Here is a 13,945-nt window from a genome sequence, read left to right as displayed (position 1 = left end):
GTCTCCATAATATCATACATATTTGCTATATGTGTGACCCTGCCCTCAGGGGAAGCTAAGCTTAGCCAATCAGCTAACCTGAGCCTCAGTTTTTTTTGTATCGTCTTCATAACTAACAAGACAATACCAGAAACTGAGCTCATCATCATTCACCAGCGATGGTTTTAGGTCTGTTCGTCTCTGTTTATCTCCAACTGGGAGAACGTGCGGATTCAAGTGGAAACCAGTGAAACTCAGACTGTGACTGCACAGGGAAGATGAATTCACTATTCTTGTTTTATAGAGTTTGTATTTTTTGACTGTGCTGTGTGGAAATCAGATGAATGTTGTGAATCTGTCACTGCAGTGTAAAGGGGACAAGTATTAACTTTGCTCTTTACCCAAACTGATGAACTTCTCTCCCATGTTCACACCCCTTCCCTCATTTTATTCATCCTTTGCTCCATTCTTCATCTCCAATTTATTACCTATCTCCTCACTTCTACATCTCTTCCTCGTGTATTTCTATCTTCACTCCCTTGCTTCCTTCGCACTCTCGCCCCCCCCCCCCCCCCCCCCCCCCCCCCCTCCTTCGTTCCCCCTCCTTGCTTCTTCCCCCTCATCCAGAGTGGTGTCACGACAACGGCAACAACTACCGCATCGGGGAGAAGTGGGATCGCCAAGTGGAAAATGGTCACATGATGAGCTGCACCTGCATGGGGAACGGAAAGGGAGAATTCAAATGTGAACCCCGTAAGTAAACACACGACGCTGACATTGACCTCTCCCCGGTTCACTCTGGTTTACTTTAACTTACTCCACTCTTCATGTTAATGCTTTACTTTTAACTCAAGCTTCTAGATGTCCAGCAGGCGACAGCTCAATCTCAATATGTATCTTTCCTTCCTGCAGATGAGTCGACATGTTACGACGATGGAAAAATGTACCAAGTGGGAAACCAGTGGCAGAAAGAATATATGGGCGCCATCTGTACCTGTACCTGCTATGGAGGACAACAGGTGGGTAACACACTGTGCATGTGTGCGTTTTGTCTGAGCGCACAAACCTCCTCTGTGCTGCTTTAGGGATGATGTGGAAAGTATTGGCAGTAACTCTGGTTGTCTGCATCTCTGTGCATTCAGTTGTGTAGCACGATGGAAACCATGTGGCCTGAGTGTTTGTGTGTGTGTGCGTCTCTCTGTAGGGCTGGCGTTGTGAGAACTGCAGGAGACCAGGACCACATACGGACGTAGACGCTGACCTCCTGCAACCTGTCAGCTCAGATGTGTACGACCGGTACCGAGAAAACTCTCTACGCAAACTGGTCAGTGGCTCACTTTGAATTTGACCTTAGATATGGTGACTTAAACTTCTCCTTTTTGCATTTTCATTCTGCCAAATATTGTAGATTGAGAAAGCTAATTTATATTGATATTTACTCAGAGATCAGCACAATCATGTTTGTACATTTAGGCATTTACGACTACTGCAGATTAAAGTAGTAAGGATCAACTATTCACAAAAAGTATGCGACGAGTCCATTAATCATTGTAGATTTTTATATTTCTGACCCGTAATGTGTTTATTAACATTAATAGTGAGTTATTCAAAAAGTAAATGTTGCTGTAAATCCAGTCAAAACTAATCCTCTCCTCATTTCCTTTCCTTCTCTCCTTGCCCCTCCCTCTTTCCTGCCGTCCAGAACATCCAGTGTCCAATCGAATGCTTGAGGCCCGAGCTGCTCGCCGATGCTCTCAGCCCCACAGAGTAGAGCCGGGTGGAGCACGAGTGAATGAGGAAGACACGAGACCCCCTTCAGGATGGAAGCCTCCTCCTGCTGTCATGTAAAGACCTCTCCAATAGATCTGTGCCTGAAGGCAGCCCCCCCCCACCACCACCACCACCACCACCACTAAATTGTAGTGCCTTAACAAAGACTTTTCAACACCAACCACTGTGCCTTTCAAAGACCTTTTCATGTTCTTCACCAACAACATGGATTTCTTCATCAAATGACACAAGTCCTGCTGCTTTGTCACCTCGAACCCAAACTCACCACACACACACAAACACACACACACACACACACACACACACACACACACACACTCCAGATGCAGTATTGTTGTGTATTTTTACTGTTGTGTTGGTACCTTTTTTGACTTTATTCGATTTCAGAACATTCCATCACAATACTCTTCCTTTTGAACAAAACGGAACACACCACTTCAAACCTCCGTCCCTGATGATTCCTGTAGTATCTGATGTACTTCCCACAATTTATGAGTCTTTTTGTGACTAACGTGTACGTAGAAGACATTAAGGTAGTAATAACAATACATATTTGTTGACTGCATTTTGTGGGTCCTTGTACATTTCCAAAACCAGGAGAGAGTTGTTTTGCAAAACTTTGCATTTCATATATTTGCCTTGTTGCCCGGAGCTATTGTTACAGCTCGTGTCTCAACTCGTTTGGCCTCGACAGACATGAAAGTTGATCATATTCTCAATAAAATTCATCCGTCACTCACAACTCTCTCTGATTTACAAATTAAAGCTTCAAACCTTCTTAAAGAGATAAGCACTGTTACCTTTGAGTGTGTGTGTGTTTAAAACATTACCTTGTAGCACGTCTACAATCTATAGAGCCAAAGCTGACTGACCAAAAGTTGGACTCTTGCTTCAAAAAATGAATGGGGAAGAAAAAAACAAAATCACCATTAATTCCAAGTGAAATGCATTTTTAATTACATAAATGTTTGTATTTTTTTATTTATCCCTTTTTATTCAGGCATTTTGTTCAATGCTATTTTGGGGTGTACACTTTATTTTTTGATTTAACATGTTTTTATATTGTTGGTGCCAAACTCTGAACTACTGTGGATTGAATCTTTTTAATAAAAATCCAAGACAATTCTTTTTGATTTTCTTTCTCTCATGCACACGTATGACATAATGAGCATATAGACAGCACTGGTAATCACATAAAGTCATTGATGATCACCAATTTGCTGGCCCCAATGGTTTACCATCAATTTCCTTATTAGTGGTAAACATTACGCAAAGCAGCAAGTGGAGCTTTGGAATGATTCAATAAGGCCAATCACACAATATAATGAAATAGAGTAGTGTACAGTAAATGTACAAGGAAAGCAGCATAACTAGAGGTGCTTCTGCTGAGAGACAGCACATTTATATAAAGACGAAGTTTAAAATCTGTTTTAAGACATACTAATAAGTAGAGATTAATAAATATGTTAAAATTGAGGAGTAAAAACCTATTTATTATGCACAGAATGGAAATATAACAGTCGTGAGAAAATAATGAGTGACTTTTCATTTTTGGGTGAATTTTCTGTGAACAGAGGAGAGTCTTAGTCAGATATACATAAAAACCAAAAAGCTTGACATACAGTAGAGATATTTTTTGCTTTATACCAAATGGGAGGGAATCAGATTGTAGTGTATCAGCATAAGTGAGGACAACATGACCTCTATCCTCATGCGATAAAGACTATCAAGGTTCACTTTGTCACAACGCCACAGACAGGAGGGCCAACAGAGAACTCCAAATCCAGAGTCCTTCTTGGTCAACAGTCTGTGAAACGTAAATGACGACAGCCTCATCTAATCTAATCTCCCAATGGACAGAGGTGTTTTAAAGACTTGATCTTAATCAATGACGTGACGTAGCAGCTGAAGGATCGCAGAGGACAAACTGTACAAATCTGGAAGATTTACTTTTATTCTGAAAAAAAGGAAGATTTATTGCCGGACGTGACATCACTTAAGCTTCTCTCCTTCACAATAAATGGCGTTTAAAGGAAGAATGTTAAGGACAACAAACAGAATGAAATTAAGTTGCTTTATCAAATAAATTATTTCACAACTGGTTGAGATGATTAATGAATTAAATATTTGAGTACTTTTTGAAGCAAATCTTTTAAAAGATCAGTCGTGCCATCTTCTTCTTCTTCTTGGTTGTCCCCCCCCCCCCCCCCCTCCTTCCTTCACAATTCAGTAGCATTAGCAGTTGTCTGTGTGATGCTTGTCACATAATAAATTAAAGCTGTTCAATGATACAGATGAGTTTGTTTTTAATATTTTCTTTTAAGGCTATCTTTCTTATTTTTGTTCTGGCTTGTCTTATTCCAATGCATTTTGTAAAACACTTAGTAACATTTCTTAAACAACATTCAGTGCATCTTAGTTATTATTTACAGGAAACTGCTGACTTAGGGGTCTGAACAGAATATTCACTTCAGTATGTGTCGACATCCTCCAAAAATCGCGGTGCTCTTATTCTGAAAATAGCCTGAGCGGAAGTGTTGAGACTGTTGCTGCTGCTGTGGAAGCGACGCTCGGGACACAAGTTAGAGCGAGAGAGAGCGTGAGAGAGAGTGAAATCAGAGAGAGAGAGAGAGAGAGAGAGAGATCCGCTGTTGTCAATAGACGAGAAGATGGCGAACATGTGCATCGACAGTCTGATCCTGAAGCTGCACGAAGTGAATGCGGTGAAGTTCGGACAGTACAAGCTGAAGAGCGGCATGATGACGCCCATCTACATCGACCTGCGGGTGCTGGTGTCGCATCCCGCGCTCATGAACCAGGTACACACGTGCTGCTGCTGCTGCTGCGCCTCCATGACTTTACAGCGTGTTTCCATAACGCGACCCACTCTGGCTGCTCCACAAGAAAAACCTGTTCTCACATCCGTGTTGATATCCGCCCGGGAAGTTATAATTAGAGCACACGTGGCTGTTTACCAGCTCTACACGCTGGTGCACTTCTGTTGAGACTCTGGTCCGGAGCGATGACAGCTTCATTACTAAACAGACTTATAAATAGATGTCCTTGAAGGATTCTGCAGCTATTGGTTAATGCAAGACTTAATATGACATTTAAAGGTTCAGTGTGTAGAATTCAGTGACATCTAGTGGTGGAGTTGCACGTTGCAGCTGGACTACCCCTCACATCACCCTAACTTTCCAAACATGAGAGAGAACCTGTAGCCTTTAGTTGTCATAAAAACTCAAAAGGTGTTTAGTTTGTCCAGTCTGGGCTACTGTAAAAAAACATGGCTGCCTCCGTACAGAGGACCCATTTTAAATGTAAATATAAAGTATTTAAGTATAAAGGGCCCATTTTAGGGTAGACAATTTATATAAAACATACTAATGAAATTGGCTATTGCACTGACATTGAAGAAATTCTCCAAGCTGACTCAATAAACTGGTAACTCTGTATTTATGATCGAGCTCAACCTGCCATAATCAGAATGCACTTGAAAGCCAATAAAAGTTTTGAGTAAAGAACCAGATTTGTTTGAAAGTTGTTGAGTTTGTCTCCCTGTGAGGTCTGAGCGTATTAGATCCAGTTTATGGAGTTTAAACATGATCATGAAATGGGTTTGACCTCGAAAGAAGGTACATTAGATGTGTCCATGTCCCTTGATGGTTACATTCTGACCTTTTTGTTGCTGTAAACCTTGTTTTACTTTCAGGTGTCGAGTCTCATGTACCAGCGAGTGGAAGAAGAGGGTCTGCAGTTTGACTCGGTGTGTGGGGTTCCCTACACGGCCCTGCCCATCGCCACGATCATCTGCTCCAGGAACGAACTGCCCATGCTCATCAGAAGAAAGGAGGCCAAGGACTACGGTGGGTGCTGAGGGGGGAAGGACAGAATCAATGGACCCGGGTTTTTAAAGGTCCAGTGTGTAGTTCTCTGCTAGATAGGTGAACCAACTCAAAGTTCATAATAGTGACTGCTAAGCTTCCTGGTGTTCTTCTTCTAGGGACCAGGCGTATGGTGGAGGGGTCGTATCGCGAGGGGGACACGTGTCTGATCATCGAGGACACCGTGACCACCGGCTCCAGCATCATTGAGACTTCTGAAGTCCTCTACAAAGAGGGACTCAAGGTTCAGTATCCAAACACAGTGATGGTCCCGGTTAAAGTGATTGATCACTGCAATGGCTGTAGAAGTACTGGGACTGGGATTTTTCTAACATTTGCTTGATTTGTCCAGGTGACCGATGCCATCGTCCTCATGGACAGAGAGCAAGGCGCTGTGGAGATGTTGGCGTCTCGGGGAATCCACCTCCATCCCATCATCTCCATGTTCAAGCTGCTCAACGTGCTGCATGCAGCCGAACGCATCGACGACCAAACTGCCCGGAGCGTCCGCGAGTTTATCGTGGGCAACAACACTTTCAGGTTCAGTTGTGCAGCTTTGTCCCTTTTTGCTGACACTTGTGTTTTTGATATTTTGATGTTTTGATGGGCCTGTCCCAAAGTGACATTTGCAACTTGCCCCTTCCAGCCCCAAGGAGGAGAACGGCAATGAGGCTCCTGCCACCAAGAAGCCATGTGTGGAGCAGAAGCTGGAGCTGAGCTACGCAGACAGATCCAAGCTGCCAAGTAACTACAGCTGCTTTCAGGGCCTGCACTGAGCTCCAGACATTTTCCCGAGATTAATGTCCCTGTCACTTGCTCTGGACATTTTCCTGAACTGTTCGTGCTTGTAGATACAGCGTGAAAATTTCCGGAAACTTCATCGCGATAGAGTGTTGTGATCAGTGTCGTGATGGTGGTTTGACGTAAAACTGGAGAAATGCAAACATCTCAGAATGAAAAAGAGGACAGATAAAGACGTCAACTTGGAAAGACGAGGACATTCGAGAGCTTTTGTCAATAAGAGCCGATGCAAGCAGTGATGTCCTGTGAACTAAAACACATTCAGCAGCAGATTTTTAGATCCGTATGACAAGCTAAATATAACTGACGATATATCAGTATTCAATTTGGAAAAGTTATGCTAATCAATATTGCATTGTGAAATAAATCTCTTCCTCTACCCCCCCCCCCCAGACATTCACCCTCTGGCCTCAAAGCTGCTGAAGCTCATGGAGGACAAGCGGTCCAACCTCTGCGTGTCGGCGGACGTGACCAGCAGCCAGGAGCTTCTCCAGCTGGCCGACTCTTTGGGTCCCAAGATCTGCGTGCTGAAGACCCATGTGGACATCCTCGAGGTAAAGGAGCGGAACCTGCTCTGTTTCAAAGGAGAACTTTGTCGAGACAAATGCACTGACCGTGTCGTGTCTGCTGACAGGACTACACGGCGGACTGCGGCCAGAAGCTGCAGGAACTGGCGGAGAAACACAACTTCCTCATCTTTGAAGACCGCAAATTTGCCGACATTGGGAACACGGTCAAGCATCAATACAAAGGTTTGAAGATTTTGTGAAGTTTAGTATGAATTTGTGTGCGGCTTATTGTTTAAAATGTCACAAAACCGGTATCTTGTTAATGTTTACGTTGCTTTACAGTGAGCTCGTGTTTCCCTGTCTTCCAGGTGGTCTGTACCAGATCTCATCTTGGTCCCACATTGTGAATGCTCACGCGGTGCCGGGGCCCGGTGTGGTGAAGGGTCTGAGTGCTGTCGGGAAGAGTCTGGGCCGGGGCTGTTTGCTCATAGCGCAGATGAGCTCTCAGGGCTCACTGGCCACTGGAGAATACACACAGGCCGTGGTACGCGTGGTTCTCCGTATGTTGTCCATCTCCTGTAGCCACAGGTTGTCGGTGGTTAACTCTGTTCTCTGTGCTCACAGCTGAAGATGGCAGAGGAGCAGTCGGACTTTGTGATCGGCTTCATCTGCGGCTCCAAGGTCGGCACCAGGCCGGAGTTCATCCACATGACCCCCGGGGTGCAGATGCAGGCTGGAGGTGAACTGTGACACTTTTTCATCAGACCAGTCGTTTTTTCAACCTTTTTGTTTTCATTTGAGTGTAATTTACATTCGGAGCATTGGAAAATACATTTTCATTGTGTTTATGCCACAAACACAAATACATCACTTCACTTCTTGCACAATGCTGGTTCTATATGCATTATAAACCTCTTTAACTTAATAATGATGACAATTCCAGTTTCAGACATTACAATTTAATTCTGATTAATCCTAATCCAAGTGACACCTAAATTCAAGATACCTTAAATTAAGTTTGAACACTGTGGTGTTGGAGATATCATGAACTTAAATTATGACCAATCAGAAAGATACTGTAGATATCTGAAACTGATATTAAAGATTATAATCTATTAGGATGTAATATAATTCGACTTTTGAAACAGAATTCTTTTATAGTCACAGCAAGTGTCTAAACGACGTTGTTGATATTGTAAAGTTAATTCTGAAAAAGCGAAACTTGGCATGAAGACAGAAACCACACTGGTTGGCAGAAATACAATTCTGGTTTCTATGTTGTGACTCATCTTTAACAGTAGGTGGTGCTATAGCACAAGAAATCACATCTGGATTTTCCTGCCAGTGCACAACAATCCTTCCTCCCACTCTACTCCTCTTCAGTCATTCATCCCATCTCTCCGGGTCTCTCTCCTCATACAGGTGACGGGTTGGGCCAGCAGTACTCCACCCCAGAGGAAGTTATCCACACTAAAGCCTCTGACATCATCATCGTGGGACGGGGCGTCCTGGAGGCTCCCGATAGGCTGAAAGCTGCCGAGTCGTACAGAAAGTCGGGTTGGGACGCTTACACAAAGCGACTGGGTCCAAGCGGCCAATAGGAGCTCGGGAGTAGTGTTATCATTACGCCTCTTGTAAAACTTAAATAACAACTCTAATAATTAGCTATGCAGATGACCTGGGAGTGTTTGTTTTTTTACATAGTCCACATAGAGCAGGGTGCAAATGCTTGTTTCCCTAGAAGCAAGCATGTACACTTTCACATTTAAATGCAAAATAAACTGTTCCTACACAAACAGATGTAGATGTTTGAGATCAGACGTGTTACTGTTAAATATGCTGTCCTTCCATCCTGTCCTTTAAATAAGCTGCTTTACACGTGTGTTCTGATTCCCTCCAATTCATCCCTCGCAAAACCCGACCTGACCTCTGATCAGCTGAGGGAACAATCCAGATTCAGCAAAATGCTTCAATTTGAGGATAAAATGTGTTTTAATTACTTTTTATCTTATTAATTAAATCGGCCCTGTGTCTGCTCTGTGTAGAATTGCTGAAATACTACACTAAGTTTTGGTAGATCAAATACGGGTGTGTATGGGAAATGCCTGTTAATGGTTGTATAATATTTCCGTTGATATTTGGGGCTTTGTTTTTTTTTATAGAGAACCATCGAGCATCTTTTGTGTTCTGGAGTTGCTGAAGCTGTATTTTCCTCATCACAGACACAAATCTGTGCCAGTTACAGTCTCTCATTTTCATCTCGAGCTCATCAGTATTAAGTTGATTTAAATGGCTTGAGCGTGTTTCTGTAATGGATGCCGGGGTTTTCAATAACAAACTGAAATCTTGACTTAATACTTTTTTGAAAATAGTTATGAATTTTATAGGTCAACAACAGAAATGATGGCGTGTTGTTTATTCTGTCGAGAACATGACGGAACCTTCTGCTTCACATGAGTTCAGCCTTTTCCATCAGTTGTGATTATCTTCTGTATGATCAGGTTTATTCCCTCTGATTACTGTGAATCCCAAAACAAGAGAAATCTGACTGGAGCCAGATTCATAACTGACACGATTAACTCCACTGCCGTCCACGCTGCTCAGTAAAATAAGTTTTAGTTAAGGCAGTTACTTTTTCTCAGGTGACTCACAGATCAGGCAGCTGACAGGACAAAGTGTGGAAGGAGTTTGCCCACTGGTTATTTACTCTCTCCCAAAAGACAAGTTGATAAACAGGAAAGAACTGCCTCCACTTTGACTCCTCCCCCTTGGAAAGACTTTGCAAACTGAGACCTGAGGCTGCAACTGTTGTGAATTTAGACCTAATGTGAATGCAGTGAAAACGGTTTGTGGTTTTCTGCTTTATTCAATGGATAAATAGGAAGTTTCCTCTCTTACAGAGGTTTATAGATTTGGGTTTTTCGTGCCACTAAGTTTCCTAAAAGACGATGCAGTGACTTTTTTTGTATAATGAACTCAATAAAAACGTCTTGTTTCAACATTGTTTTATGTTTAATTCTAAATGATGCTCACCTGTCAATCGTGCATCGTTCTTAACACCATGTACAGAAGGTCTGGATACTGGATAAATGGCCGAGCTGAGCTGTGGAGGATAAGTGAAGAGATCTCTTCATGATTTCACCTGACTTAAAAAATAACTAAACTAAAATTCCGGTTTGAAGGAATCATAAAATTATTAACTAGTTTAAGTGTACAAATACTGTTCATTTGAATCTTGAGGCTCTGTTTGTGTATTTCTGAAACATTGGGTGACATGGTTGAAATGAATATTCCAGTTTTCTCAGACGTTTTATTGTTTTTTTTAGATTAGATTAGAAAACTTTATTTATCCCAAAATGGGCAATTTCGTTCACAGTTTCCAGTCTCACATAATAGATTACTTAATAAATACAATAAATAGCAATAGGAGGTAGACAAAAACATATATCAAAGGCAGTCCAACACACACATTTAACTCACAATTCATTTCAGCCCGTCAGTAACAACCACCCTGCCCCCGGAAACACCCAGCAACACTGGTGTGCTCTCCACCTACTCCTTACTTTTGTCATCATTTAGTAACCTGATGGTTGCAGGGATAAAAGAGTGGGAGTACCTCATTGTTCTTGTCCTGATTGAACAGTAGCGCCGCCCTGAAGGCATTAGTTTAAATTCTTTACTGAGGACATGGTCAGGCTGACTGATAATGCATTTGGCTTTCTGGACTGCTTGTTTGTTCCACAATGAACTTATGCTCTTGAGCTGGATGCCAGTGATCTTAGAGCAGATCTTCACAATTTTATTTAAACTATTCATGTCTTTAACTGACAGACTGTTAGTCCAGCATATAAAGGAAAAAGTTAAAAGACTCTCAATGAAAGATTGGTAAAAAATTCTCAAAATAACTTTAGAGACACTGAAAGAGTTCAGCATTCTCAACAGGTGAACTCTTTGTTGTCCCTTTTTAACAATTACCTCTGTATTTGTATGGAATTTAAGCTGGTTATCAAATACTGTGCCTAGATATTTGTAGGTGTCCACAAGTTGGACTTCCTCCCCATGGATGATACTTGGTTTGAGCCTCCCTTCACTTTCCTAAAATCTATGACTAGCTCCTTTGTTTTTTCTATATTTAGATCTAAGAAGTTGTTATCACACCAATTAACAAACGATGTCAAAGCAAGGCCATGGCTGCAATGTGGACCTTGGAAAAGGGACAGCAACGCAGTGTCGTCCGAGAATTTAGCTAGATAACTTCCCTGTTGAGAGGACCTACAGCTATCTGTGTACAAAATGAACAACAGGGGTGAGAGTACGCACCCTTGAGGTGAACCAGTATTCGAGGTAATGGCCTGGGACAAGTGTCCATTCACAGAGACCCTCTGAGTTCTGTCTGTTAAGAAGTTTAAAAGCAACAACAGTATCTGATGGGGTAACTCAAACTCAGCAGCTAGTCTCTCAATTAAAATATGTGGCTGCATCTTATTGAAAGCAGAAGAAAAGTCTGCAAATAACAATCTAGCATGAGATCCAGGCTTTTCTAAATGTTTGTACATTGTGTCTAAAAGGAAGAGCTTTGCATCATCTACACCTTTCCCAGTTTGATAAGCAAACTGCAATGGGTCAAGTTTACCACTGACCAGGGGACATGATTTCATCCTTAATAATTTTCCGAAAAATCTTCATTACTAAGGATGTAAGTGCTACTGGTCTGAAGTCTTCTGGTCTGATTTATCTGTTATGAATTGCGAAATAATGCACATTTGTATTAAATCCAATTATATCCTTATTTACATCTCTAAACCTTGCTAAAACTATTATAGACACAACTATTTAATTTATATAACATATACATTTTTGTACATTTGACATGGGTTTGTAAAGTAAAAACAATTGTATTCTAGTGATTGTCTTCATATTCTATCTTCATTAATTTTTTCTCTCATTGTACTGCTGTAAGATTATGAGGCAGATTTAAAAAAGGCCAAACTAAAGGAGGATCTTTTCTAATTTTTATTCAAGCTTCAAAAGCAGGATCCTACATTTCCCATGATGCATCTCTGATCTTTAGCCCTCCTCTGCCTGGGAAATGCTTCAATTTTTGTCAAGCTCTGAGTTTGTTTTTAAGTAAAGGGTTTCTGTCATTTAAATAATAATAATAAAAAAAACAACTTTATAACATTTCCCATACTTGAATCAAGTTCCTGCACAGTCACAAAAGACAATGAGAGACAAAGAGAGTTACTCACACAGCTTATGAACCGACGTTAATTTGGAGGAATGATCCTTTTAAATTTAAGATAATCATTAAAAACACAAATCTGAGACATATAATAAAAGTCATGTATATTGTCCTTATTTTTTTTTAAACACAAGTCTCGCTCTCAACCAAAAAAACGTTATATTTTATTTTTTAAATAACAGAATAGGTCAGTTTTTTCTCAAGACTGATTTTTCCTCCAGTAAGTTTTAACGTCAATTATTTCCCCTCCACATCATTCCATAGCTTGACCCCCTAAAAGAGTTGTTGGGCAGGCAGGCTGAGCCAGAGCCTCCCAGCAGCGCAGTCATTTGCAAGGTAGATGATATGGAAATGATGCTCCAGCAGGAGGTGAATGGGACAAATGGAGTCGACAGGTAGCTACGTTACGATGAGGCTTTTTCCCCCTCACAGGCACAAAGGTCAGACACGTTGCCTGGCACAGGAGAGGAGGAGGGATGGCGCTTTGGATGGAGGTAAGGGGCTGGTGAGAAACATTTAAAGTCGTGTGTGTGTGTGTGTCTCTGTGTGTGTGTGTGGCGAGAGAGGGAGAGAGTGCTTCTCCAACACACACACACACACACACACACACACACACACACACACACACACACACACACACACACACACACACACACGCACCCCTCCCCCCCTCTATGTCAATATTGGATCAGAGCAACGCACCGTGCGACAGGTGTCTGTGCGCGCCCTGAGGATCCACTCTCCACTCTCTCCCCCCCTGTTTTCATGTAGGAGGGGTGGATACAGAGAGAGTGAGAGAGAGAAAGAGAGGGGGGTAGAGAGAGAGAGAGAGAGAGAGAGAGAGAGAGGGAGCATGTAGAGGTATAAAAGGTGTATACCTGTCACACGCAGCACACATTCAGTGCGCGTAAAAGCTGATCCAAACCTGACCATGGTTGCGCGCGTTGACCTTTTCTATATCTGTGCATCCTCTCAAGGTAAGTTAAATTCGTCTTCACCTCGGAGTCGCTGTCTTTACTTTGACTTATTGTCCTAACTTTTCTGAATCTTCCTCCCGAAGGTTCCCTGACGCCAGGAGGAACCAGCTGTTCCGCGCTGGGACACATCTCTCCCTCCCTCTCCGTCTCCAGGACCCTCGTCTCACCCTCTGTGACTTTTTTTCCCCATGTCTGTATTTGCTTCACGTTGAGCCTCACGTACAATACCTGAAGATGGAGTTTTGTTCGTTCGGCTCGCGTTACGCAGGTACGGGTTGGCAACTGGAAAAAAAGCGCAAGGATGGTTTTGGTCCTTGGGAGACGATTACTGGTCTTAAAGCACCGTCCAGCCTTAATTTATATACAAAGGATGGAGGAAAGAAAGTTTGATGGTCTTTGTTCTCACTGGTTTTTGAGTGTATTTAAATGAAGGGCGTCTGATAGGTGAGGCCAGATGCTGAAGCCAACACCAGTGATCCAAATTCTTGATCATTGGTGAAACAGGTGAACTAAAATCTTCGAACACATTTTTTAAGAGAGTACACGAGCGGTGAAGTCTGCTCCATGTAAGACAACTCAGCAACAGCACAGTGTCAGTGACGGAAGCTCCAGGTGTGTGTGGAGCATTTCACTGAGGTGGCCTTATTTGCATACAGGTGGCTTCATGCAGTGCTCCACAGAAAGACCTGGCAGCCGTTGACCCACAATCAGTCACAATCATTCACCTGCAGGGAAAGAAACACAATTCAAACTTTTGATCTT

General features: G+C 42.3%; 2 protein-coding genes across 2 annotated transcripts in view; both read left to right on the top strand.

Annotated features, from left to right (window-relative positions):
* The window catches only part of LOC128455746 (fibronectin), a 33,522-nt gene extending 30,627 nt beyond the window's left edge, over positions 1-2,895 (top strand). The window contains exons 46-49 of the mRNA XM_053439575.1: positions 607-732; positions 892-998; positions 1,184-1,303; positions 1,682-2,895. Of these exons, the coding sequence (XP_053295550.1) occupies positions 607-732; positions 892-998; positions 1,184-1,303; positions 1,682-1,750 (422 nt within the window). The 3' untranslated portion in view covers positions 1,751-2,895. The remainder of the gene's footprint in view (positions 1-606; positions 733-891; positions 999-1,183; positions 1,304-1,681) is intronic.
* A 1,412-nt stretch (positions 2,896-4,307) lies between these two features.
* Positions 4,308-9,963, top strand: umps (uridine monophosphate synthetase). Its single transcript, XM_053439576.1, has 10 exons — positions 4,308-4,589; positions 5,483-5,636; positions 5,774-5,898; positions 6,007-6,194; positions 6,301-6,398; positions 6,849-7,009; positions 7,090-7,207; positions 7,333-7,508; positions 7,589-7,703; positions 8,387-9,963. The coding sequence occupies exons 1-10, from the start codon at positions 4,440-4,442 to the stop codon at positions 8,563-8,565; spliced, it is 1,464 nt and encodes a 487-aa protein (XP_053295551.1). The 5' UTR covers positions 4,308-4,439; the 3' UTR covers positions 8,566-9,963.
* Positions 9,964-13,945: the final 3,982 nt, after the last annotated feature.

The sequence above is a fragment of the Pleuronectes platessa genome, chromosome 14, assembly GCF_947347685.1.
Source record: "Pleuronectes platessa chromosome 14, fPlePla1.1, whole genome shotgun sequence".
Lineage (NCBI taxonomy): Eukaryota > Metazoa > Chordata > Actinopteri > Pleuronectiformes > Pleuronectidae > Pleuronectes > Pleuronectes platessa.
This window is presented reverse-complemented; position numbering and strand designations above follow the sequence as displayed.